This window comes from Durio zibethinus, chromosome 12 (assembly GCF_047325235.1).
Source record: "Durio zibethinus cultivar Kanyao isolate XHJ-2024 chromosome 12, ASM4732523v1, whole genome shotgun sequence".
NCBI lineage: Eukaryota > Viridiplantae > Streptophyta > Magnoliopsida > Malvales > Malvaceae > Durio > Durio zibethinus.
Genome location: NC_143173.1, coordinates 16,808,005 through 16,831,045, shown reverse-complemented (window position 1 = coordinate 16,831,045; position 23,041 = coordinate 16,808,005). Strand labels below are relative to the sequence as shown.

Below are 23,041 nucleotides of genomic sequence, written 5' to 3'. Positions count from 1 at the left end.
AAAGAGAAGGGCGAGAAAAGATTACCATTGAAGAAGCCAACTTAACGTGTTTTTTTTTTTTGTGTGTAGGAAATCCCAATGGCCGTAGCTTGTAAGGAAGAAGGAGAGTTATAGGACTCTCTCTGTCTAATTTTCCAGGCTTCCGAGAAATTTTGGCTTCGATCTCATCTAATTCCCAAACAACATTGTTCCGTGAATCATTATTATGACCAGTAACTAAGTCTATTTTGCGTGTCAGTCGTGTCATTTCCAATTGTAGGCTTCTGTAAGAATACGTTGATGCCAAATTGAGGAGAACGTTTGGTGCGCAGACAACGGAGGTTCTTGGGTCGCTTTCTATAGCAAATTCTGGAGTTGGGATTCGTCATGGTAGTTACAGAACTGTTCTTTTGTTTTCTACGGTATGGCATGATATGTGCAGATGGATAAAAACATGTAATCCATGTTTTTGTTTTAAGCTTTTGTGTCTTTCCGTTTCTAGAATGGAACTTGGAAAGCAAACTGAATGTTTACATGTTTCAATGTGTAATAGGAATTTCTTCAAACAATTTATCTGCATAGGATGGCTTGCTTTTAATTTTTGTTACTCGAGAGATCAGAAAAGCCACTGGGCTTGGCAGGTATTCGGGCTGCACCAATCAATCATGTTTACAATCTGACGTCCCCAGGGCTTTAGTATCACAGGCTTACAATCAGACGTCCCCAGGCTTTAAGTATCGCTCTTGGTTAAGGCATACGGGACGGAGTTGACAGCTGAGAAGAGATGTATAGGGAGGTAAATTTCAAATAACAAAAGTTCGTATTAATTTTTTTATAAAAAAGAGGTTTAGCCTGAGAAGAAGGGAAAAGATTGGACGTGCTAATGTCACGTCAAATGTTTTAAAAGAGAGTAAATGAGATATTTAAATCTCACATAAGATATGATAAAAGGGTTATCATATTAAAAGATTCACATTAATTTTTTTTAAAATATTTTTTATAAAATAAAATTATAAAGTTAGAAATAAATATTTTTTATAAAATAAAATTATAAAGTTAGAAAAATCAAAATAAAAAAAAATAAAATCGTAAAATTAAAGAAATCAGAATAAATAATATCTTATAAATATATAAATTGTGATCATTAAATTTATTTAAAATATCGGATGAGTATATATTTAAATTTTAAAATTACAAGCTTAGAAGTTAAGTCTCGATTGTCTATACTAAAACTTAAATTTTATATTTGATAAATATTATTTTTTAAAAATAATTATATAAATTAATTGATCTAAGTTTCACTATATAAATCAATTGATCTAAACTCTAAAGTTAAAATCCATATTATTTTTTCCATTGCTGAAAACAACGTATCAATGATTTAAATCTGTTTCTTCTCTTTTCTAGGTTGATGCTTCCTGTGATATAACTGAGGATGCAATGCTTCCTGGAGAAATGTAAATTCAGGTAGAGCCTTATCTTCCAATTATTTGTTCATTACCATAAATCAGCTGTTGGACAAAAGAAAGAAGGAAATGAAAAATCACATGTATATTACATTGTTGGCTTAAATATAAAAAACGCCCTTTACCAAATAATTATTCAAACCCTACAGATTTATTTCGTTCAATTGATACTTTAAACATTTATTTTTCATTTACTTAGATCTTTAAATTTTTAATTTGATATAAATGAATTTTTAAATATTTATTTTCATCCAATTAAATTTTTAATTAGATAAAAATAAATATTTACAATTATTCAATTTTTATTTAATAAAAACTCAATCGGTGAAGATAAATATTTAAAGACTTTAGGTGGGGTTAGCTTGAAATGTATATCCGATAGCAATAAAAGTGCAGTTATGAAAATTTGTGCCAATCACAACTTACAAATCCAAAAAATATAACGGTGCAGTCAAATTTTCACCAGAGACAGAACTTCCAGTGGCTCAATGCAATTGCTTTATTTCTTTTTTTTTTTTTTCTCTTCTTCCCTTCAAGCTAATAACTTCAATATTTTACATTTATTTTTTATTTTTTTATTTTGATTTTTCCTTAAAACTTATAAAGTAATTTTATTAACTTAATGGAAAATAAAATTTTATTTTATAATAAATTAATAAATAAAATTTAATTATTTATTATTAAATTTATTATTAATTAAAAAGTAATTTGATATTTATCTATTATTTTTAATTTTAAAATACTAAATAAATTTAATTTTTTATTACATATAATTTTTAGTCAATGTTTTTAATAGTCATTTTTTTCTCTTTATAATTTATCTTGTTGTCATAATTATTTTTATATCTAAACATATATCTCATAATTAATTTTAATATCATTATTATAATAACTCATCTCATATCTACTATTATTTTAATTTGACTAAAGTTGATATTATCGCTCATTCAAATAAATTCTTAAATGATTATAATAAAATAATTAAGATTTAAATAATTATTTAATTTTAATTCGCTACTTATATATATATATATGTATACTTTTGCTTACATTGCTTGTTGCATGAGTAGCATATTCGTAGGTACTAAACCAGTAACAACAAATTCATATAATAGAAGTTGTATGGATTGGAATAAAGTTAGTATGTCCATGTGTCATATTTTTTCTTATTTTTTTAAACTTTTTTTTTTTCAAATATTTTTAGTTTTTGAATTTTTTTTATTAGATAAATACAGACAACAAATTTTGTAGAGTTTTAAGCATGGGAAGGTGTCTATGTAGTGCCTTCATTTTTTTATTTTTTTAATTTGCTTAAAAATTTTCATTTTACAATTCATATATTTGATTTTATTTTTTAATTAAATAAATTTTATAAAAAAATCAATAAAAATAAAAATTAAAAAATAATCAATATCCAATAAATTTGATTTATCCTAATTCAAGATTGGATCGAAATCATTTTTAAATATTCAACTTGGATCGAAATTAAATTTAAAAGATTTCATTTTGCTTTGAGTATATATAAAAATATATATTTTGTTACTTATTTATACATTTAATATTTTAGACTTTTTACTTGAGGGGATGTCTACTAACATCCTTTTAATCTTTTTTATTTTTATTTTTTTAATTTCTTCTATTTTTATTTAGTGAAATGTTGGTGATTTCGTACACTTTCCTCGCTATTTTATTTTTATATTATATTTTTTATTTCCTTTTATATATATATATATTTATCTATCTATCTATAAATTTTACAAAATTTTGAGGATGTTGGGATGTCCACGTCACACCCTTATCTTTTTTTTTCTAATCTTTTAAATCTTTTTAATTTGGGTTTTTTATGCTTTTTTGTTTTAATTTTTTAATTAGCTTTATTATATATATATATATATAAAACTAGACATGATAAAATACATGCATTTGGTAAAAAAATCAACTAATATCCAATCGATTGTTATTCACTCCAATTCAATATATGTATTTTTTAAATTTAAAATCGAGTCAATGTTTTTAAATAAAATGGAAATCAATTTGAGATTCTGGTATTTCATCTCCCTCATATATATATATCATATATAGATATTATTTATTTTATATATATTATATTAATAAAATCTATCAAGATATATATCTACTCTTATTTACCAACCTCGACTTTTTAAGGCTATTTATCTCTTAAAAAGGCGAAAAAAAAAAGAGATCATGGGATAGCGACTGAGATTGACGAAAAAAATGACGAAAGTTGGTGCCCATCTTTCACCTTCTTTTTCTTTTCTTTTTTTTTTTTTTTTTGGTACTGAATGGCTTGATTTGATTTTGGTGGGCAGTTTTGGATATGACGCAAAGAACGCGGTTGGTGTGGGAAATTGGTATGCACGTGGATCAAATAAAGTAATGAAAAAGGTTAGAAAGATAACGTTTCTTCCTCTTTCCTTTTTCTTTCACCTTTTCTATTTGGATTTTAACCAAAAAAAACCTTCTTAAATTTAACCAAAAAATTCTAAATCACTTACTTTTTTATAAAAAAAAATTGATGTGTTTCAACTGTTTTGGTCTTTTTTTTTTTAATTTTTTGTTCTCACTGACTTTTTTGTTCTTCATTTGATTTTGTATTTCTATTTGTATATTGATGTGTTTTTTTTTTTTTTTCATGCTGCAGATATGTGATCCTCATATAGATTTGTGTGAATTGAAATTTATTTATTTTTGTTATTTTTGTTGTATTTGTTACAAGTTTGCAAAATATATTACTTGAGTAGGGTTCAACAATATGGGTTTTAATGCAATCATCTTTGATTTTTTTTTCCTAATTTTGCTTAAGATTTGACTTTTTTGTTTTTACAGGTTTTATTTTTTTTTTCCTTCTATTTGCTTTTATATTTTTCTTTTTATTTTACCTAATATTTTTATTTGCATCAATTTATGACAACTTTTTTTTTCATTCTGATTTTGTAAGGTAACCAAAAAGATATGATCTAACATCAAGTGATTGCTACAAAGATAAGTATTTTTTCCGTTTATTCTTTAATAAGATTAATTGTATTATAGCAATTAATTGTTTGTTAAAATTTTAAATTATTTTTTTTTTCCTTTTTTTCAGTGTTGTATTATCGTTTTTTAGTTTACAATTATCCCTTTTATTACTCTGACCTCGCAATGAACCCTAGAGTGAAGGCTTAATTTGCCAACAAATTTTTTTTTTCACCCATTTCAATTGGATAATATTTCAAAATGATAGTAGTTGGTGAGAAGTGATAACCTATTTCTTGCCAAAGTAACCTGAGTCGTTAGTGTCAATAACATTTTAGGAATGAAACTCTTGTTCGTAAATGGTTGTAAAAGAAAAATATTCTGAACCAGTAATAAAAAACCCACACAACAAAACTAAGTCTTGGTTGATGTAAGAAACCAAACTTTGAAGACAATTTGTTTTTTCGTATTATTTTTTACACATGACACTAATTATTAAAAAATAAATTATTAAAACATAAACGCTACATCAATTAAGCATAAATTAAACCCATGCATATTATGGAATGTGACCATTCCAAGAAACTTGAAGACAAACACTTGCTAATGAGCAGGAAAATCATAATAGGAAAGCATAATAGTCAGCTTTTAACAATAAATGAGCTAAGCACATTACACACAAATATGATGAAAAAGGGTATTTAGGAAAAGAAGCAACCAAGCAATTGCTGTATGATATAGCTTACAAACCCAGAGTTTTGTCCCTATATGATGTATTACCTTACAACTATATAAAGTGAGCAATTCTTATGGACTATAATGAAATAATAAAGGTATACGTTATCATTTTGGCAATCATCATAAAACAAGAAAATAAATGATGAACCATAACCATCCTTCTATCCTACCACCCAACATTTGTAACCAATTGATGTGTTGGGTGAATCATAGCCAACCCTACTGAGCATGTGTTACCTTGTATAGATACAGGCCCCAAACTTCAAACTCACAGATATAATTAGGACCCAAAATAACATCAAGAAGATCCACCCTCTGGACACAACAGATGCCGACTTGCCCGAGAGTAGGTTAGCCATTGGTAGAAAACTGGAAGAGTTAATATCACCTCGTGGCAAGCTAAAAGAAAGAACAAAGCTGATATTTCCATTTTTGTCATATGACCAGTTCAACTGATTGCCAGATGAAGTCATGTTTGTTACTCTTATCATGCCAGCCATAACATGAGCAGAACTGGAAGCATGTGCCACAGAATTTAGCTTGAGAGCTGCATCTTTTGAAGGGAACTCAGAGGCAAATGCAGGAGGAGCAGGAAAGCTACCCAACATGCGACTGGCCTGTTTCATAAATGGATACTTGCTACCTATATCATGAAGAATGCACCAAAAGTGAGCCCAAATGAATACAAATGTTGAAATGTAACTTACAAAGAAGGCATTAAGAGCTAGATATTTCCAACATCTTACCAGGTTCAAATTTTGAGGCCTCCAGCTCTTGCTTTGAAGAGGATGCATCACTTGCATTAGACACTTGTTCAGTTCCTCCATTTGAATGCTGTTATCATGCAATAAGTTAACTAGAAGCTGCAAAAAAATCTCCCTGCATGTACTAAGGCAAGAAATGAAGACAGGAAAGAATTATGTACCGTTTGGGCAAGAGGTCCTTGGCCAGAAACAGGGATCGCACTTCCCACCATTTGATCAGAATCAAAAATTAGAGGCTGGTCCTCAGCATCAGCAAATGTGAGATACTCATCAAGGTTAAAAAGTTCAGATTCTGGGTCAATGGGGTTTGAAAGATCATTAGCTTCCAGGAAAAAACCATCATTGGTTGGAAGATAATCATTAACATCCAGGCAAGGCTGTTCGAACAAATAGTTATTGTTGGCAGCATTGAAGTTTTCTATTGATTCAAGCACATATTCATCCTTAACTGGTTTTACATTTGTGGCTATCTCATTTGTCTCAGGGAAATCAGAGACCACAAGCTCATGATATGGCCTTGAATCAGTTTCGGTGGCATGCATGCAAGTAGAATTCTGATAATCTTCACTGAACTCCATTGAATGTTCAGCATGGTTGCTTGATTCTCCATAATAGAAGTTGGATGGTAGGATTGCATTCTCGGACATATTGCCCAGTGGCTTTTGATTGTCTTCAATGAACTCCCCTGAATATTCAACATGGTTGCTTGATTCCCCATGATAGAAGTTCAATGGAAGGTTAGCATTTTCAGATGGATTGCCAGTATCAAGATTCTGTCAAGAAGCAACAACTTTCAGAATTTTGATAATTCAAATTAGTACAAATCACGACTGAAAAGGCACAGCAGAATTACTAGGAAATGGAAAATAGATACTTTCAATTAGAAAAAGGCACAAACTAGTTACCAAAATAATTGCCGAAAAACAACACATGCCTACTAGAAATAAAGAGAAGGATAGCATCTAGCAATGAAACCAATTCATTAAAAGCATGAATGTCTGACCTAGGACTTCTACACGCTATCATTGTATTCACTTAAGCTGTAACAAATTAAGAAAAACATGTCTCAAAGATTTCATAAGAATGCCAAGCCTGAAAGTGAATCTGGTTGAAGCAATTTACCCACAGCAATAATATGACTTAAAGAGCAAGCATCATTTAATGCCAAATTGATCAGAAATGAAACCTAAAAAAAGTAAAGACACTCTTCAACCCAACTCTATAGACACAGACACAACATATGCACCTCATTCCAGCACAAACTAAGTGCTACTTTTTTGAAAATCGCTTGTCATTCAACAAAGATCAGAAAGATTTGAGATTATCAGAAAAGAATTCACCAGGACAGCTAAGAGAACAAGTGCAGTGTGCAAGTTTCTTTTCAACAAGAAACAACAAGATGCAGAGAGCTAAATAACTTCCTAGGAATATTTACTAGCTTATACCACATCTATTAAAATCCTACAAACTGTAACTAGTTATTACCATTCTCAATCTAAATTGAAAGCTATCATATAAAAAATCATTCAAATTTCAATACATAACAACCACAAAACTAGCCCGAAAACATTACACACCTGATCAATATCATTCACTTCAACAAAAGTATCATCATTGGCAACCTCTTCATAGACTGCAGCAGCAAGTTGACCAGGCACAAAAACTGCCTCGTCATCTTCCCATTCCTCTTCAATAAAGGGTGCCCCATACTGCTCCCCATTCTTTGGGCCAGATCCGCTCTTCTGAAACACCCTACACAATACAAAAGCATCCTAGCAGCCCCAAGAAACCAATGTTAATTCCCAAACAAACATCAAAGTTCAAAAAACCAAAACGCTACAACAAAGATCATAATCTTACCTGTTGAATTCCAGCTTTCTCCAATGCCTCATCAGTAAGGCGGTACTCGTGCATTACCCAGTTAGTCCTTTCACCACGTGGGGCACGGCCCTCATGATAAACAAGGGTTTTCTTCATGCCAACCACCCTTTCCTTGTAGCGAATTGGACGGTCCTTGCCAGTTGTCTTCCAGTAGCCTCTCTCAGTTGCCCTATTGGTTCTCCACCCATTCCCATATTTCTTATCCAGTGCACTGAAGAAGTACCACTCCAAGTCCCTGCTCTTCAGCTTTGACTTATCTATTAAAAAGAACATTTTGATTTACAAAAAAAAAAAAGAAAAACTCACCCTAAAATCTAGATGCATATAAAAGACTAACTTATAAAATCAAAGTAGGTATCTTCAAAAATAAACTAAAACAGAAAGTACGAAAGCATAATTTCAAGAATTAAAAAAGAAAAAAACCTTGAAGTGGATATCTTTAAATTGGAAATTTGAAATTTTAATAGACAATTAGGGATTTAAATATGTAATTGACCAAGTAATAACATTCCAATTTAAAAAAATTGAAATGAAAAGCCTTAAAAGAAGCTTAAGCTCTAATCGGAAATCTTCACGAATCAAACCCCAAGCACAAAACTGAAATTTACCCTAAAACCCATGAAATAACATAAAATAAACCAAAAGCGAAAACTTAATTTCAAAACTTAAAATTTAGGACAAAACTAAAAAGTTAACCTAAAATTCAAGAATCGAACAAACAATTGACCAAGCCAAACAAAAATTAAAAGTGAAAAAATTACCAGGGAGATCCCAAGGCTCGGATCTATAGATATCGATAACAGAGATCGCATCAAAGGAAGGCTTGTTCAAGACTTTGCGTTTTAGATAGTAACGAACAAGTTCCTCATCGGTCGGGTGGAACCGGAACCCAGGAGCTAGAGAGGTAGCTGAGTCACGACTCATCGATTCACCAAGAATAGAAAAAAAATCAAAGTATTGAAGAATTCGAGATTAACAGAAATTAGTGTCAGGCTTGTTTTTGGGCGTTAGACGGTGGTAGATGGAAAGGAGTGAGAAGCTGCCATGGTGAAAAATAAAGAAGCTGCAATGGTGAAAAATAAGAGTAGAGAAGTTTGCAGCCGGAGAACTGATATTAAAGGAAATAGTGGGCGAGCTGATGATAACGGTACGCAAACGGGGATACAGCCCGTGTCACCGAGGTTGATGGAGTGACACGTGGATTGCTGTGGTAGGTAAATGGCAAGTGGAACGGCGCGTGACGCAGTTTGTTGCGCGTGAAATGTGGAAGGTTCTAGATATATATATTGTTTTTGGTTGCTTAGATTGATGGGTATTGTCGTAGATGCATCCGTCAAAAGGTGTAAGAGTTCATGAAATGGCGGATGTGTCCTTGGAGGCGGCTGTTGAGTTCAAGAGGGCATAATCCTGACAGCTGTACAAGATTTTATGAATCTAAACCGAATCTATCTGAGTAGATTTTGTTTAACGGACCTACTTTCGGTCAAAAGTAAAAATAAATAATAATAATACATATGATAATATTTTAATTATATCTAAATATATTTGTAAATTTTATAATGTAATTTTTATTTTATAAACGAAATTAATAAGATTATATTAAAATAATTAATTAATAATTTTTTTAATTTTGTTTATAAAATTAATTATTATAATTATTATTTATAATATAATTAAAAGTATTTTACTTTTTAATGATAGGTTCGTACAAAACGTTGTCTTGGTTTCTAGGAGACTTTTTTTTTTTCTTTTACTTTTGTTTTTATGGCCATAACATATTTGCGTGGGTTCCAAGGTTTGCAGATTTGCAAATATTTTTTGTTCTAAGTTCATAAATACTCCTTAAATTGTTTTATTAGGAAATGTATAATTTCTTATCCTGTTTTTCTGCTTGCCATAAACGACATGTCTCTTTCCGCCGACGTCATTGCTTACACCCGTCTTTCTTTGAGATTCACGTAATTTTACTTTCCAATCATGTAAAAGTAATAATAGCAATATCAAATTTTTAACCAATCAGGATTTGATAATTAAAAATAAAATAAATAATAAGATATAAAAATAATATTATTTAAAAATTTAATAATAAATATATATGAATTTAATAAATTAAAAAATATATTTTATTTTTATATTAATATAAATTATAATATATTATTTTTATGTAAAATATAATATAAATATATAAATTTTAATATTCTATATAATATAAATATAGGAATTTTTATATTTATAAAAAAGCAAGTCAAACAAATAAACCAAAGTAAAAAAAAGAAAAAAAAAGTTGACTTCAACAGTTGGGTCATTTGACAAGTTACTTTACGTTCACGCATTCGTTTGTATAATAAAAAACTATAATCCCTTCAATAAATTTTTATTTAAAAAATATTATATTTATTAAATTTTTATAAATACAAAATATTTGTTTATAAAAATTTTCAATTTATATTCAAACATAAGTAATAAAATTTAAAATCAAACACAAAATTAAAATTTTTTTACATAATAAAAAAATTTAAACGAACTCAAATAAATTTATTTATATTAAAAATTAAAACGTCATTGACTTTGATTCAAATTTTAAGTGATAAATTTTGAATGAAAGTCCAGTTTTTTATTGTATTTATTCGGTTTGATATCTTACACCAAGAAGCATAGAAATAATTCGAGATTTTATTAAAAATTAAATAAATAAAAATTTAGGATATAAAAGAAATATCAAGTTTTTGAATCAATCTTGAATAGTCAAAGAGTGAAAAATCAAGGCAAACAAATAAACTAAACTAAAAAAAAAATGGAAAAAAAAAGTTGACTTACTATAATTGGTTCATTTGACAAGTGATTTTAGGCTCGAGTACTCGTTTGTATAATCCAAAAAATATAATCCCCTCAATGAATTTATTATTTGAAAAATATCATATTTTACTTGATTTTATTGGATACAAAATATTTGTATATAAAAATAATTTGAATTAAAAAAAAATCAAACTTGAAATTAAGCATCAAAATAAAAATTTTTTTATTTAATAAAAAACTTAATTGAGCTTGAGTAAATTAATTTATATCTCAAATTAAAATTAAAAATTAAAACTCCATTGATTTCAATCTAAATTTTGAATAACAAATTTTGAGTTGAATTTGAATTTCTCATGGTACAAATTTGGTTTGACTATATTACATCAAGAAGCATGGAAATAATTTGAGATTTTGTTAAAACTTAAATCATTAAATGCTTACTGAACAAATATTTTGGTGCTTTGTTGAGGGTTGAGAGGCTGCGCGAAAGGGAAGAGAAAAAAAAAAAAAAAAGGATAATATTTGTGTCGGTTATATATGTAATTTAAGAAGACATTAACACACTTAAAAGTGTGAATGGATAAGATATAAGAAGTTTAGTGTATTTTTATTTTTATTTTCAGATTTTTTATTATATTATCTTCATATTCATATTTAATATATATTTTAAATGTATTTATATTTTAATTTTTATGAATATTTAATGAATATGAATAATCTTCATATTATAATTTTTTAAAAAATAAAAAAAAATAAAAAAATAAATTTTATTTTATTTTATATATTTAAAATTTTTAATAAATATATATTACTATATATATTTTTAATAAAAATAAATTAATTTTAATTAATCTAAAATAATAATTTATATTATTTAATAAAAAAAATTATTTATCAAATATATATAAATATATGTAAGATATAGGTACAAAGCAAATGTTATATTACATGTTTTATTTTTATATTTAATAAAAATTTAAAATTATACTTATTCTCATTTTTATTCTTATATCTATAATATAATACTCATTCTTATTTTTATTCAAATAAAAAATTAAATTTCATATTAAATATTGATAAAATTGATACTTCAAAACACCCTCTTTAGCAAACGATGCCGTTTCAGATTCGACTTAGGAGGAAATTTATGTGGGCGGGCGCGGGTTGAGTTCGGGCCGGGCGTCTCCAGGCTGACAATTTCAAAAGTCAAGCCTAGTTTTGGCCTATCAGTGTATAAATATTTTATTTATAGTAATTAATTCATTTGAAGAAAATATATAAAAATAAATACGAATCAATTTTTAATTATTCTGTTTCCTTTTTTTTTTTGTAATTTATATACATAAATATTCAGTTATCAGTCCTAGAAAACTGAAGCGAATGACTCAGATGTTTCTTTATCTCATAGGAAATAGAATTTAGTAGTAGCAGGAGTTTGTTTTCTCACCTGATTGATTCAATTTCATTTCAAACTTAGGCATGTGATTTGTCTCTTCTTTTTCTTCCTCTGTAAATACTAATAAATTTCAACTTAATCATGGAGGAAATCAATCGGGATAGCCTGTTGCTTGAGGTTGACTTTCCTGATTTAGGAAATATCTTAGAAAAAGAACCAGAATCGGTAACAGAATCGCCTCCTCAACCATTGTCCACCCAAAATCCAGATGAAGAACCGGTTGTGTCTTCGTGGATCGGGGAAGATCGAGAAGGTTTTGATGGAGGATGATCATTTTGATGATGGGGTTGAGACCCAACCTGTCTCTTATGAATTTTTGGCCGATTTGCTGGTTGACTCACCTCCTAGTGGCAGCGGTGAGGCCATCGATGATGCTGCTTTCAACAAACAAAACCAGATCCACATCAAAATCGATAACGATGATCCCACTGCTAAGAAACAGATGAGGTATAAATGGATATTCCCAATTTATTATCTTTCACTGTTGTTTTTTTTAGGTTTTTTTTTCCTCTTGATATGGTTTCTGGCATTCCTTTATTGTGATTGAATGGGAAAGAGATAATGTTAAGAATAGACTTTGAACTATAGTTGAACTTTAAAAATCAGATACTCCAACTATGAATCTATTAATTGATGCGATACTTGAAGGGCTCAGGTGTGGGTGAATATCACGTTAGTTAACAAATTTATAGGTTAAGTAACACATTAAAAAATTTTAAAATCATATTAAATATTTCATTATAATTCAGGAACGTTGGGGACATTAATGGAGAGCTAAATTGTATTTTATTTTAAATTTATTTTCTGCATGTCTAGTTTGAATATAATAAAATGGTTTTACTTTAATTGATTGATCTGAATTTTTTTAGGCAGTTGAGAAACAGAGATGCATCTGCGAGGTCAAGGGAGAGGAAGAAGATGTATGTCAAGGATCTTGAGATCAAGAGTAGGTATTTAGAAGGGGAATATAGGAGACTCAACCGCATGCTTCAGTGCTTCATTGCAGAGAATCAAGCTCTTCGTCTTACTTTGCATAAGGGTTGTGCATTTGATGCATCCTCAGCCAAGCAGGAGTCTGCTGTGCTCTTGTTGGGTATGCTATGATTCACTAAACCATCTCTCCTTGCTTCCATTGTCTTCTGTTTATATTACAATTGTAGGAAAGCAGTCTTCTTGAAAAATAGATCCTAGTTTCGGTCTTTCCAAGTGTGTTTTTTGACTTTTAGTTCTTCTAGTCCGAAATCATAATGGGATTGGCTTAGTGAAGATTCTTTTTTTTTTTTTTAACACAAAAAAAGAGGCTGCAGCCTAGAGATAGGGAAAGAGATTGCATATGTTGGGATTTGAACGCCAACTAAGTCATAGGTTCGATTCATTTCGATTTTTTGCATTACCAATCAACAAACTGAAACTAAATTAAAAAGAGTACTAGCATAGTTAATGAGAAATGTACACTATTGGTTTTGTTTTTAACTTTGAAGTTCTTTTTCCTACTCACATAAAAATGTTAGTGGAGAAGTACAGATTTCGAGAGGAGGGCTGTTTTGTGGCTTAATATGCTTATCATCTGATAAAGATTAAAGCTTTAATAATCTTCACTGGCCTTGAGAAACTTGATGCTTTTTGCATTCTTGTTACTTATTAGGATGGTGTCGTTATTATGATGGTTTTTTCTTTTTTGCCTGGAGAGCAGTTTTCATCTTTTTTGCTTTGTAGAATCCCTGCTGTTGGGTTCCCTGCTTTGGTTCCTGGGCATCATGTGCCTGTTCACCCTGCCAACGCTGCCCAAGTCTCTTCTGGAGGCAGTTCCGCTGGCAAACGAGGGAAAGAGAGGTCCAGAAAGAGTGGCTCCAAGAGGGGCAGGGAGTAACCTGGTTGGACAGTCTTTTGTGAAGAGTAGGAGATGCAAGGCATCTAGGACAAAGATGAAAAAATTTCATGTTTCTGGAATTTTACTTCCATTTTAAGTTAGCGGAATGGTGAAAATGGTTTAATACAAAATTACCGGTTGTTATCTTTTGACCCTGTAGTTTTAATAACAATAAGCACTCTTGGTCTTTGTTTATGCCTTAAAAACTTTTCTAATATACATGTAGTTTGTTTGGATTATTAGAACTATAGAATTATTAATTATAAAATGCTGCAGTTTCTTACTTTTCTATTATAGAGGTCCAATCCAATGCTTGTGGTGCACTTTGTCCCTAATGGAATGTTAGGGCTGAAATTGAACTGAACCTGTTTATGATTAAAATTTTGTGTTTATGTATTTGTCAATTTTGAACAAGGATCATTGTAAGAGTCCAAGAACATTGGAAGTTGAGGATCATGCTGCACAGGGAAGAGTATGTAGTAGAGGAGAAGTTTTAGTGGTATGCCGAGCGACAAGCAGGCGGAGACTGGGTCCAAGAAGCTAGAACTGAGAAATCACAACATTGCCGGAGATAGAACCAAGAAGCTAGAACTGAAAAACCACAAGATTGTTGTTGATAGATGAGATTGGAGAAAGGAAAGGATCATTGGCTATGACTAATGTGGTTGAATGATTCAGAATCTATTCTCCGATAAGATTAAAGCTAACAGTGGTAATGAGATTAAGTGAAGTTAAAACTATAGCAATAATATTAAAACTGGTAGTGGATATCTGTGTTTGAATGCAGATTCTACCATGGTGGTAATTTTTTTTATTATTATTATTTTTTCACAGTCAATCGACTGTCCTAAAGTCCGGAGGCAATTGACTGTCGTAGGATCTAGTTGTTCACTGAACGGTATCTAGTCATAGAATGGAGGGTGATTGGGGGCAACTGCACCATATGATGCTATCCAAATGTATCCCAAAACATTTAGCCCACAAAGCCTACGGTGAAAACCAAATAGACCCTTAGGAGGCAGAAAAAAAAAATCCATGTAACAAGTGATATTGTCTACTTTGTGAGTCATTAACCTCTCCATGCAAGATCTGGTTGCATAAGTGGTATTGTCCACTTTGTGAGTCATTAATCTTTGTCTGGACCAGATTAAAAATTAGCCATTGACCATCATAATGATTTATGAAGGATTTTATCCTTTTCTTGGTTTGGGTTTCATTGGGTTTATTTGGAACAGCTATTGGCATTTCTCAAAACCATTTGCCTCAGCCCTCGGCATCCAAACAAAGAATAATTAAGAACCAGACGACTGTTTGTTTGAATTTCATATTCATGCAATAATCTTACAGTAATTTTTACTTCTTTGGGCACTTGCAAAAGTAATATTGTAGCAGTAGGTATAGTTAATTTTGCAGTGAATTTTCCAGGAAAGGAAAATTTTGCTATTAAGCCCTCAATTTTTAGAAAAAGAATTTCAACTCGAAAACCTCATCTCTGATACCCAATGAAGACAAGAGGGACTTATAAAATGAAAGAAAATTACTTAGAAGACGTATCAAATGAGAAATATATATAAATATAAAATTAACTTTGTTATGATACTTGTCATTAGTTTCTTCCATCATCTCTCTCAGCTATATTCTTATTACAAATCTCTTTAAAACATTAATTCATAATTATTCTTACTAACAGATGTTTGGCTCAAGTGGCAAAAGAATTTGCTACTCTCTTTGTTGCTTGAAAAATGTGTTTCTCTCTTGGTTGCTTGAATCTAAATCTATTAAGAAACTGTGAAAAGTAATTTCTCAAGAATTTGCTATTATCGACGTAAATAAATCTACTTAAAGAAATTGTGAAAAGTAATTTCTCAAAAATTTGCTAAAATCAATGTAAATAAATCTACTTAAACTGGTCCGGGAAATGAATGTACTGAAATAAAGCTAAAAACCCCTTATCACTAAAAAAAAAAAAAACCTATAGTTTCAACTCCCATGGGAGTTTAGAGGTTTGAGTTCTAGGAAACTAAATAACAGTTGAAATCATGATCATGAAATTTAGCTTATAAAAATGAGATCATCGTTCTTTATTTGTTTGAGAAGGGAAAATTAGGGTAGATTTAAAATGTATCATCAACTAGGGCTTAATTTAGGAGGAAAGCTACAACATTGTTCATCAACAAACCAAATGCTACTGCCATCCGAATTCTACAATCGTTCTGGCGAACAACAATTCATACATGAATAAAGGCAACAATAAGGAAATGAGGAAACCAGAAAAGTACCTGGCCTCCCCATGCTATGCATCCCGGTTGCTCTTCTTTAGATCCTCATTTTCCTTGCTAAGGAAGTCTATTCTTGACTGGAGAATGTTAATCATAGCTTGAGCACTCATCATTTCAAGCTTCAATGTGTCCCTCTCAACAGAAATCTTGTGGATCTCATTCTGCAATTCATTGATAAGTTTCATGCAGTTAGGAGGCACCGCTGAATCTAGATTGGCGGTACCATATGTGGGCATAGGAACATGAGGCTTCTCTTTGGGCTCTATAGATTCCATTAAAGAAAATTCCAAGAGTGCAGAAATTGCTGTTGTTGTTGCCGACGATGGTGATGTTGTGGTTGTCGCTGCTGTTGTTGTTGTAGATGAACAATGATCCTGAGTTGTTCTAGTAGAATTCTCAGAAACATTTGCAAGGTTGAAACCCAAATCATTAGGCCGCCTTCTCTTATACTGGAGTAGAGGTAAGGGTGCTTCTCTATTAAGCACACAAAGTGGAGGGCAATCATCTGATCTCTCAATCTTGCATGGCAGTAACAAAGGATATGTCCTCTCATTTGGCGACTCTCCCGGAACTTCATCATTAGGTGGAGCATCCTCATCAGCATTTTGAATGTCCTGCCATTGTAAAAGAGACTTCAAAAGCAATTCTTCAATCAAGGCTTAAGAATACAAGGAGGCACATGACATTTGGTTAATATAACAGTATTTTCCAACATATAAAGAGGAAAGAAAAAGGTAAAATGAAAGTTAAAACCCGAAGCTTAGCTCAGTTGGTTCATGCAGCTACCCTAAAGAGGTGTCATCCAGTAGATTTGGAGTTCAAATCCCCCTTTCCCTATTCTCAGCCTACGGCCTCCTTGGCATATAAAAAAAAAAGTCAGTGGCATTAAACCTTAGGTAGAGATGACAACTAAAACAATAACATTGTCTAACTATATATAGTTGTTGCACCATTATAGTTTGAATTTTACATTTCATTGCAAATAAAACCTCATCTTAATGCATATAAAACCTCGCATACATCTTCAGTACTAGGAGAAACAAAAACATATCAGTGATGATCATAGAAAAATTAACAATCAAATACAAAACTGTTATGTCCATCTTCAAAACTGGAATATGAAGTATCTATCATTAATAGAAAATGAACTACAGATTTACTGCAGTCATTTCTATGAAAGACACCTCTACAAAAGGATAAGGAAAGAATTTTATCAATTCTTGAGGGCATTGTATGCTGTTGTTACTTGTGTTTGAAATAAGCCCATTCCATAAAATAAATGAAATAAAAATAAAATTGAATTCACAAGCAAACAACATTTACCATTTTAACCTGAAAAAGAAAACGAAAAAGAAAAAAAAAAGTGCAAACAAGACACATGAAGAGATGCAGAACAAAATCAATTCAGTTTAAACAACCCAAATTTCACCATTATCGTCAAGATTCACAGCATCATACCATTTACCATTTTAACCTGAAAAGGAAAACGAAAAAGAAAAAAAAAAGTGCAAACAAGACCCATGAAGAGATGCAGAACAAAATCAATTCAGTTTAAACAACCCAAATTTCACCATTATCGTCAAGATTCACAGCAACATACCATCACTCTATAGGAATTTCAGGACAACATTTAATATAGGGAGTCTACTCTGCCTTGTCCAAGGAACAAGACAGTAAAGGGGTAGCCTCATCATAGCTAAAGTGAAAATCATGCACATGCATCTTTCTAAAATCAAAACACGCAAAGACTACCCTACATAACACTTAAAATTCACTAGCTATTTGGGTCCAAACAACTGATCTGACTGTGGTCTTCTGTAAGTTTACTCAAAAGAATAACAATACAATTTGCTTAATAAGAAAGTAAAATGCCTAGACTTCCTTGATGTGAATAGTTTTCAGAGTTGGTACAAGTGAACTCCATTTCCCTTGTGAGTTAAGAATTGTGAGACTCTGAGTTTGAGAGCTAAATGCTCATGATATCAGTTTGGTAATCAATTCTAACAAAGTGAATCCAGAAACCTTATTACTAAAGACACACAAGGAAATTATATTGTTGTATTAGCCAGCACATGAAGTAACACTTTGACATTTTTATGCTCCATGAGCTTGTCAGTGAAGATAATACAGCCTATAATTTGAAGAGACTATCTACAGAACAGAATAAGGCCAGCTAGGTAATGCTCACATCATAGCCAGAGGATTTCCAGCTAATTCATATTAATCTTCATCTATTTCAGGAAATTTAGCAAGACCCACATTTGTAAGTGCCAAAAAGCAAGATGAGTAATCCAATACAATAATTGCAGTGCATGCTCTAAATTTATTGGAACAGGTTTAACACACACTTTCCCAACCACTACGTAATCAACCAGACAATTTTCTTATTAGAAAAAAAGAACAACCAAACTGAAGGTAACATATCAGATCTTTTACCTTCTTTAAGCCATAACTGACAACATGACAGCATATAAACAAAACCTTAACTGTCTCACCAGGACCAGGTGCTGTAAATATTGACAAGTGCCTTGTCCTCTTAAGATTATTGTAATCACAAGTGCCCCACTCCACTCCGCCCCCCCAAAAAAAACAGTTCATATCACGGATGTCCAGACCAAGGCATCCACCACAAGTATCATTGGTTGAGCCTCTATGAACTTCACATGCTTCACTCTTTTTTTCAAAATTAAGAGAACCAGAAAAGTGTTGAGCTTTGTTGATATTCCAGAAGGGAATCAAATGTTATCCCTCCGGCTGGAGGAAAGTTATGCATTAATAAAATGAAAATGAAGAGAAAGAACTGCTGAGACTGTACTATTTCAACTACTTAACTGATACAATCATCAGGCCCCAAGTCATCCCCAGCCCATGATACTATATCAACCTTATGTCTATCAAAACTAAAAAGGTTCTCTAACATAGGAGTGCAGATGGATGCTGTAACAATTCTTGAAAAGGAAGAAACTAATGCAATCCCAATGGCTACCTTGTGCCTAGTATTGCATCCCACCTGTACTAGTCACAAGGATAGCTTGGCAACTCCAATATCTCCCCAAAAGCACCAAGAAAAAGAGCACATCACCAAATGTCCTAGGCAAATTCAACCTCAAAAGTATTCTATAATATCAATTTATTGATAGTTCCTCTCAGACAAGGATACCCTATTAAGTGCATTTATAAAACTATTGTTGTAAGTGAGAGCTTAGCAGGATATCTCACAATAGTATTTGCCATCATAGAAGAATCTTTTAAGACAAATAAAGGGATAAATGAAACAGTTCTTAGGCATGGAATCTTCCATTTAATGAAAAGGTCAAATAAGTGAAGAATTATTCAATTATGTCAGTACACAGAAGCACAGAAGTTCACTATTCTTTTTGATTAGTTGCAAATACATAACGGTTTGTATGGGCCCATATCATCTAACATAGACAAAAGGAACACTTAAAAATAATAAATTACCCAAAATGACCAAAATTTTTCAGGGGGAGTTATAAGAAAAGAAAAGAAAGTTCTTCAGATGCATGTTTAATTATCTTGATTAAACCATTATAGATGCTTATCTTTCCCTGATGAATCACTTGCAGGCCAACACATTATGCTGGCCATAATAAGTTGGTGAAATTGTTATATAATACTTTAAACCATGTGAAGTCATCAAAGTGAGGCAGGAAAGTTCAACACTGTGAAGATTATGAGCACCTATAATAAAGTTCAATTTTACAAAAATGCAGTAGCAAGAAATATAAAGCACAAACCTGCTCCAAACCAATCCTTTGAACAACATTGGTTTCAATCACTGCATTCTCAGCAGCTACCATATCATCGCTGGCTATCACATCATTACCAGCTACAACATCATCCCCAGCATCTACTCCCGGAACCACAGCTGCCGAACAATCATCCCATTCTGCCTCAATGAAAGGTGCATATCGGTTTCCATTTGGTGGTCCTATATTGTTCTTATGAAATACTCTACACAGCACATATGCCTAATCAACCAAAAAGAGAGAAAAAAAAAAAAAAAGAAAGAAACAATTCTTATAAGATCAGTTTCCAATTGTACATAAGGTTTCAAAATACTAATAGCCCTACAGAATAAAGTCTGAATTCTACTTAAGCTAGGTGCACATGCATTATTCACCATATCAAATAAAAACATCAAAACAGGTGACAACAGGAATCACATTTACTATTCATTTTCTAAAATTTCTCAGCAACCGGATTGTGATGAAACCAAAGCAGCAGACATACAAACAATTCAAACTCATATTTTCTCATCATATCTCAATTTTTTCAAACAGAAAATTGTGTCTCATGTATGTCAGTTCTTCAGTATAATCAGACCATTGCAGAATCATCCGCCAACCTACGGCACAATGTACTAAGTATTTCACATTAAAATCCTATATCTACTTGTCATCCAAAATACAGCAGAAATGTGGTGCAATATTTAATATGCATAAGTGTAAAAATAACATCAATACTCGCAACCATACATAACATATCAACATCACCATCCAGACCAATTTAAATGGTGTCAAACCTGCAATGCCCCAATTTTTTCCAATTCTTCTTCAACTAGTCGGTACTCATGCATAACCCAATTGGTTCGCAACCCTTCTGGAGCTCTCCCATTATGAAAGACTAACGTCTTCTTCATCCCAATAAGCTGCAAATTGTGGCGGACCTCTCGGTCCTTCCCTGTGGCCTTCCAGTACCCATGGTTTGTGGCCCTATTCAATCTTGCCCCATTCCCATACTTCTTGTCCAATAAACTAAAAAAATACCACTCCTGGTCTCTGGTTTTCAGTCTTGACTTGTCTAAAAACAACCAGCAAGAAGACACTTTAGCAACATAGCTCAAAATGAACTAAAAAGCACCCATTACAACCGAGCAGAACAGTGTAACAATGATATCCTAGTTCTCACAAACAACCCCAAAAGAGGGAAAAAAAAAAATAAAAGGAAATAGAAATCCACATACACTATATAGCTTAGGGAAAACAAAAACCAACTATTTCACTAATCTCTCAAATTTTCAGCTCAAAACCATTAAAAAAAAAAAACAACTCAACTTTACCAAAACAGAAAATAGAAGTGAAGAAAACCTCTTAAATTTCAGCAGATTTCATCTAACTTATCTAAAACACAGAAAAATATATAGAAATGCAAAATAAAAATTAAAAAATCCAAAAAAATTCAACCTGAAAGGTCCCAAGGTTCATGCTTGTACATATCCACTTCAGCAATAGCATTAAACCTAACAGGCTTGTTGGAAACCTGTCTTTTCAAATAATAGCTAACCAACTCTTCGTCTGTTGGATGGAATCGAAATCCAGGTGCTAAAGACGTCGCTGAACCTCCAGTCTTCACCGCCGGCGCCGCCGTAGTTGTTCCTGGAACGATAGCTAAAGTACTTTCACTACCCATAGCTATATTTTTTGGAAAGGGAAAACAGGGTCTTTTCTTGGGTGGCGGATGAGTTGAAGAAATGAAACGGAGAATCAAAGATGGGTTTTTATTGAAGTTGAAGAAAAAAGATAGCTTCGATTGCAAGAAAAAAACATTTTTCACTCTTTTCACCTTTTAGGTTTTAGCATAGTAAAAAAATTATCATTACATTATTTACTGTTTATTTATTATTTATTGTTATTTGTGCGGATAATATATAAAAAAAAAATTATTTTTGTCGATAAAATTTTTGAGCTTTACTACAAGTATGACATTTTAAAAAATATATTAAAAATAAAAAATTAATTAAAATATATATTAATTTCTTAATCTGTAAAAATTTATACATGTATAAAACAAACTGATATTTATGCTAAAAAAAAAAACTTTTAAAATATTTTAAAATTCATTACATCTTGAAAAGGGATTTTGTTACATAATTTGAGGATAAATAATAATTCTTAGAAAACAGTTTCTTACCAAAAATTTAAAAAGGAAATAATTTACTGGCAAAAGGAGAATATGGCAAGGAAATAATGGGGAATTTAGAAAAATGGAATTGTTAGATACGTTTTAACTGTGGTGCCATTTTTTCTTTTTTTTTTTCATTATTTTAAATTTAAATAAAAAATTTTTGCTCAAAAGGATTTTTATAAAATAATAATTTTCTTTGTACTCTTCATTTGAGAGTTTTTTAAAACATGTGAGTAGGCAGCTTAAGATAATAACTAAATAACTTGCAAGATAAATTATATCATCAAATAAAATCTTATCAAACATAATAGTAAAAATACTATTAAGCGTGAAAGAAAATAAAGGTAAGAAAAAAAAATTTAAAATCAAGTCTTATATCATAAAAAAAAAATCATATGCAAGTATTTTTTTCACTTTATTTAGTAACTTCAGCCTATGAAATAAAAAAAATAAAACCTATTAAGAATAAATGATAGGTAAAACCTATTAAGAATAAATCACATTGCTTTGTTCATAATTTAATCTATCTTCAATTAAATTAAGCAAAGATGAAGTTTAAGCTAAATTCATTTTAATTTTGATATCAAGGCTACAACTATGCATATGTACTAATAAAAGTCATTGGTATAGTAATTTCATAATTTAAAAGATAAAAATTTAAAAATGAACTCATTAATTAAACAAAAAAAAAAAAACTTAAAATGCATCGACCAATAGTAAATCTACAAATATATAAAAATGAATAAAGATACTCAAAAAGAAAATAAGCATAAAAGTTTAAATTAAAAGAAAATAAGCTTACCTTTTGGCAAAAACGCTGTCATTTTTTAAATCAAAAGTTAAAATGTACATATGATCATTCAAGTACACAACAAAGAAAACACTAACAATAAATTATGCTAGCCATAATA

At 30.9% G+C, this 23,041-nt stretch overlaps 3 protein-coding genes and 1 long non-coding RNA gene across 5 annotated transcripts; 2 read left to right on the top strand and 2 right to left on the bottom strand.

Annotated features, from left to right (window-relative positions):
• Positions 1 to 3,604: 3,604 nt before the first annotated feature.
• LOC149515785 (uncharacterized) lies at positions 3,605 to 4,534 on the top strand. The gene is made up of 3 exons (XR_016325988.1): positions 3,605 to 3,689; positions 3,776 to 3,851; positions 4,405 to 4,534. It is a non-coding gene; the product is annotated as an uncharacterized LOC149515785 (long non-coding RNA).
• A 569-nt stretch (positions 4,535 to 5,103) lies between these two features.
• Positions 5,104 to 8,887, bottom strand: LOC111295940 (NAC domain-containing protein 53-like). 2 transcript variants are annotated; one of them, XM_022889791.2, is made up of 6 exons: positions 8,563 to 8,887; positions 7,781 to 8,058; positions 7,498 to 7,692; positions 6,082 to 6,693; positions 5,903 to 5,990; positions 5,104 to 5,799 (listed from the first exon to the last, which is right to left on the bottom strand). In XM_022889791.2, exons 1-6 carry the CDS (start codon positions 8,723 to 8,725, stop codon positions 5,390 to 5,392), a joined length of 1,746 nt encoding a protein of 581 aa, XP_022745526.1. In that variant the 5' UTR covers positions 8,726 to 8,887; the 3' UTR covers positions 5,104 to 5,389. The 2 variants fall into 2 exon arrangements, with proteins under 2 accessions (XP_022745526.1, XP_089597027.1); XM_089740901.1 differs by having other exon boundaries at positions 7,781 to 8,036.
• Positions 8,888 to 11,917: 3,030 nt separating this feature from the next.
• On the top strand, positions 11,918 to 14,217 carry LOC111298051 (bZIP transcription factor 60-like). The gene is made up of 3 exons (XM_022892752.2): positions 11,918 to 12,500; positions 12,923 to 13,146; positions 13,770 to 14,217. Exons 1-3 carry the CDS (start codon positions 12,262 to 12,264, stop codon positions 14,018 to 14,020), a joined length of 714 nt encoding a protein of 237 aa, XP_022748487.2. The 5' UTR covers positions 11,918 to 12,261; the 3' UTR covers positions 14,021 to 14,217.
• Positions 14,218 to 15,963: 1,746 nt separating this feature from the next.
• LOC111298050 (NAC domain containing protein 52-like) lies at positions 15,964 to 21,777 on the bottom strand. The gene is made up of 4 exons (XM_022892751.2): positions 21,410 to 21,777; positions 20,749 to 21,026; positions 19,961 to 20,194; positions 15,964 to 16,816 (listed from the first exon to the last, which is right to left on the bottom strand). The coding sequence occupies exons 1-4, from the start codon at positions 21,633 to 21,635 to the stop codon at positions 16,217 to 16,219; spliced, it is 1,338 nt and encodes a 445-aa protein (XP_022748486.1). The 5' UTR covers positions 21,636 to 21,777; the 3' UTR covers positions 15,964 to 16,216.
• Positions 21,778 to 23,041: the final 1,264 nt, after the last annotated feature.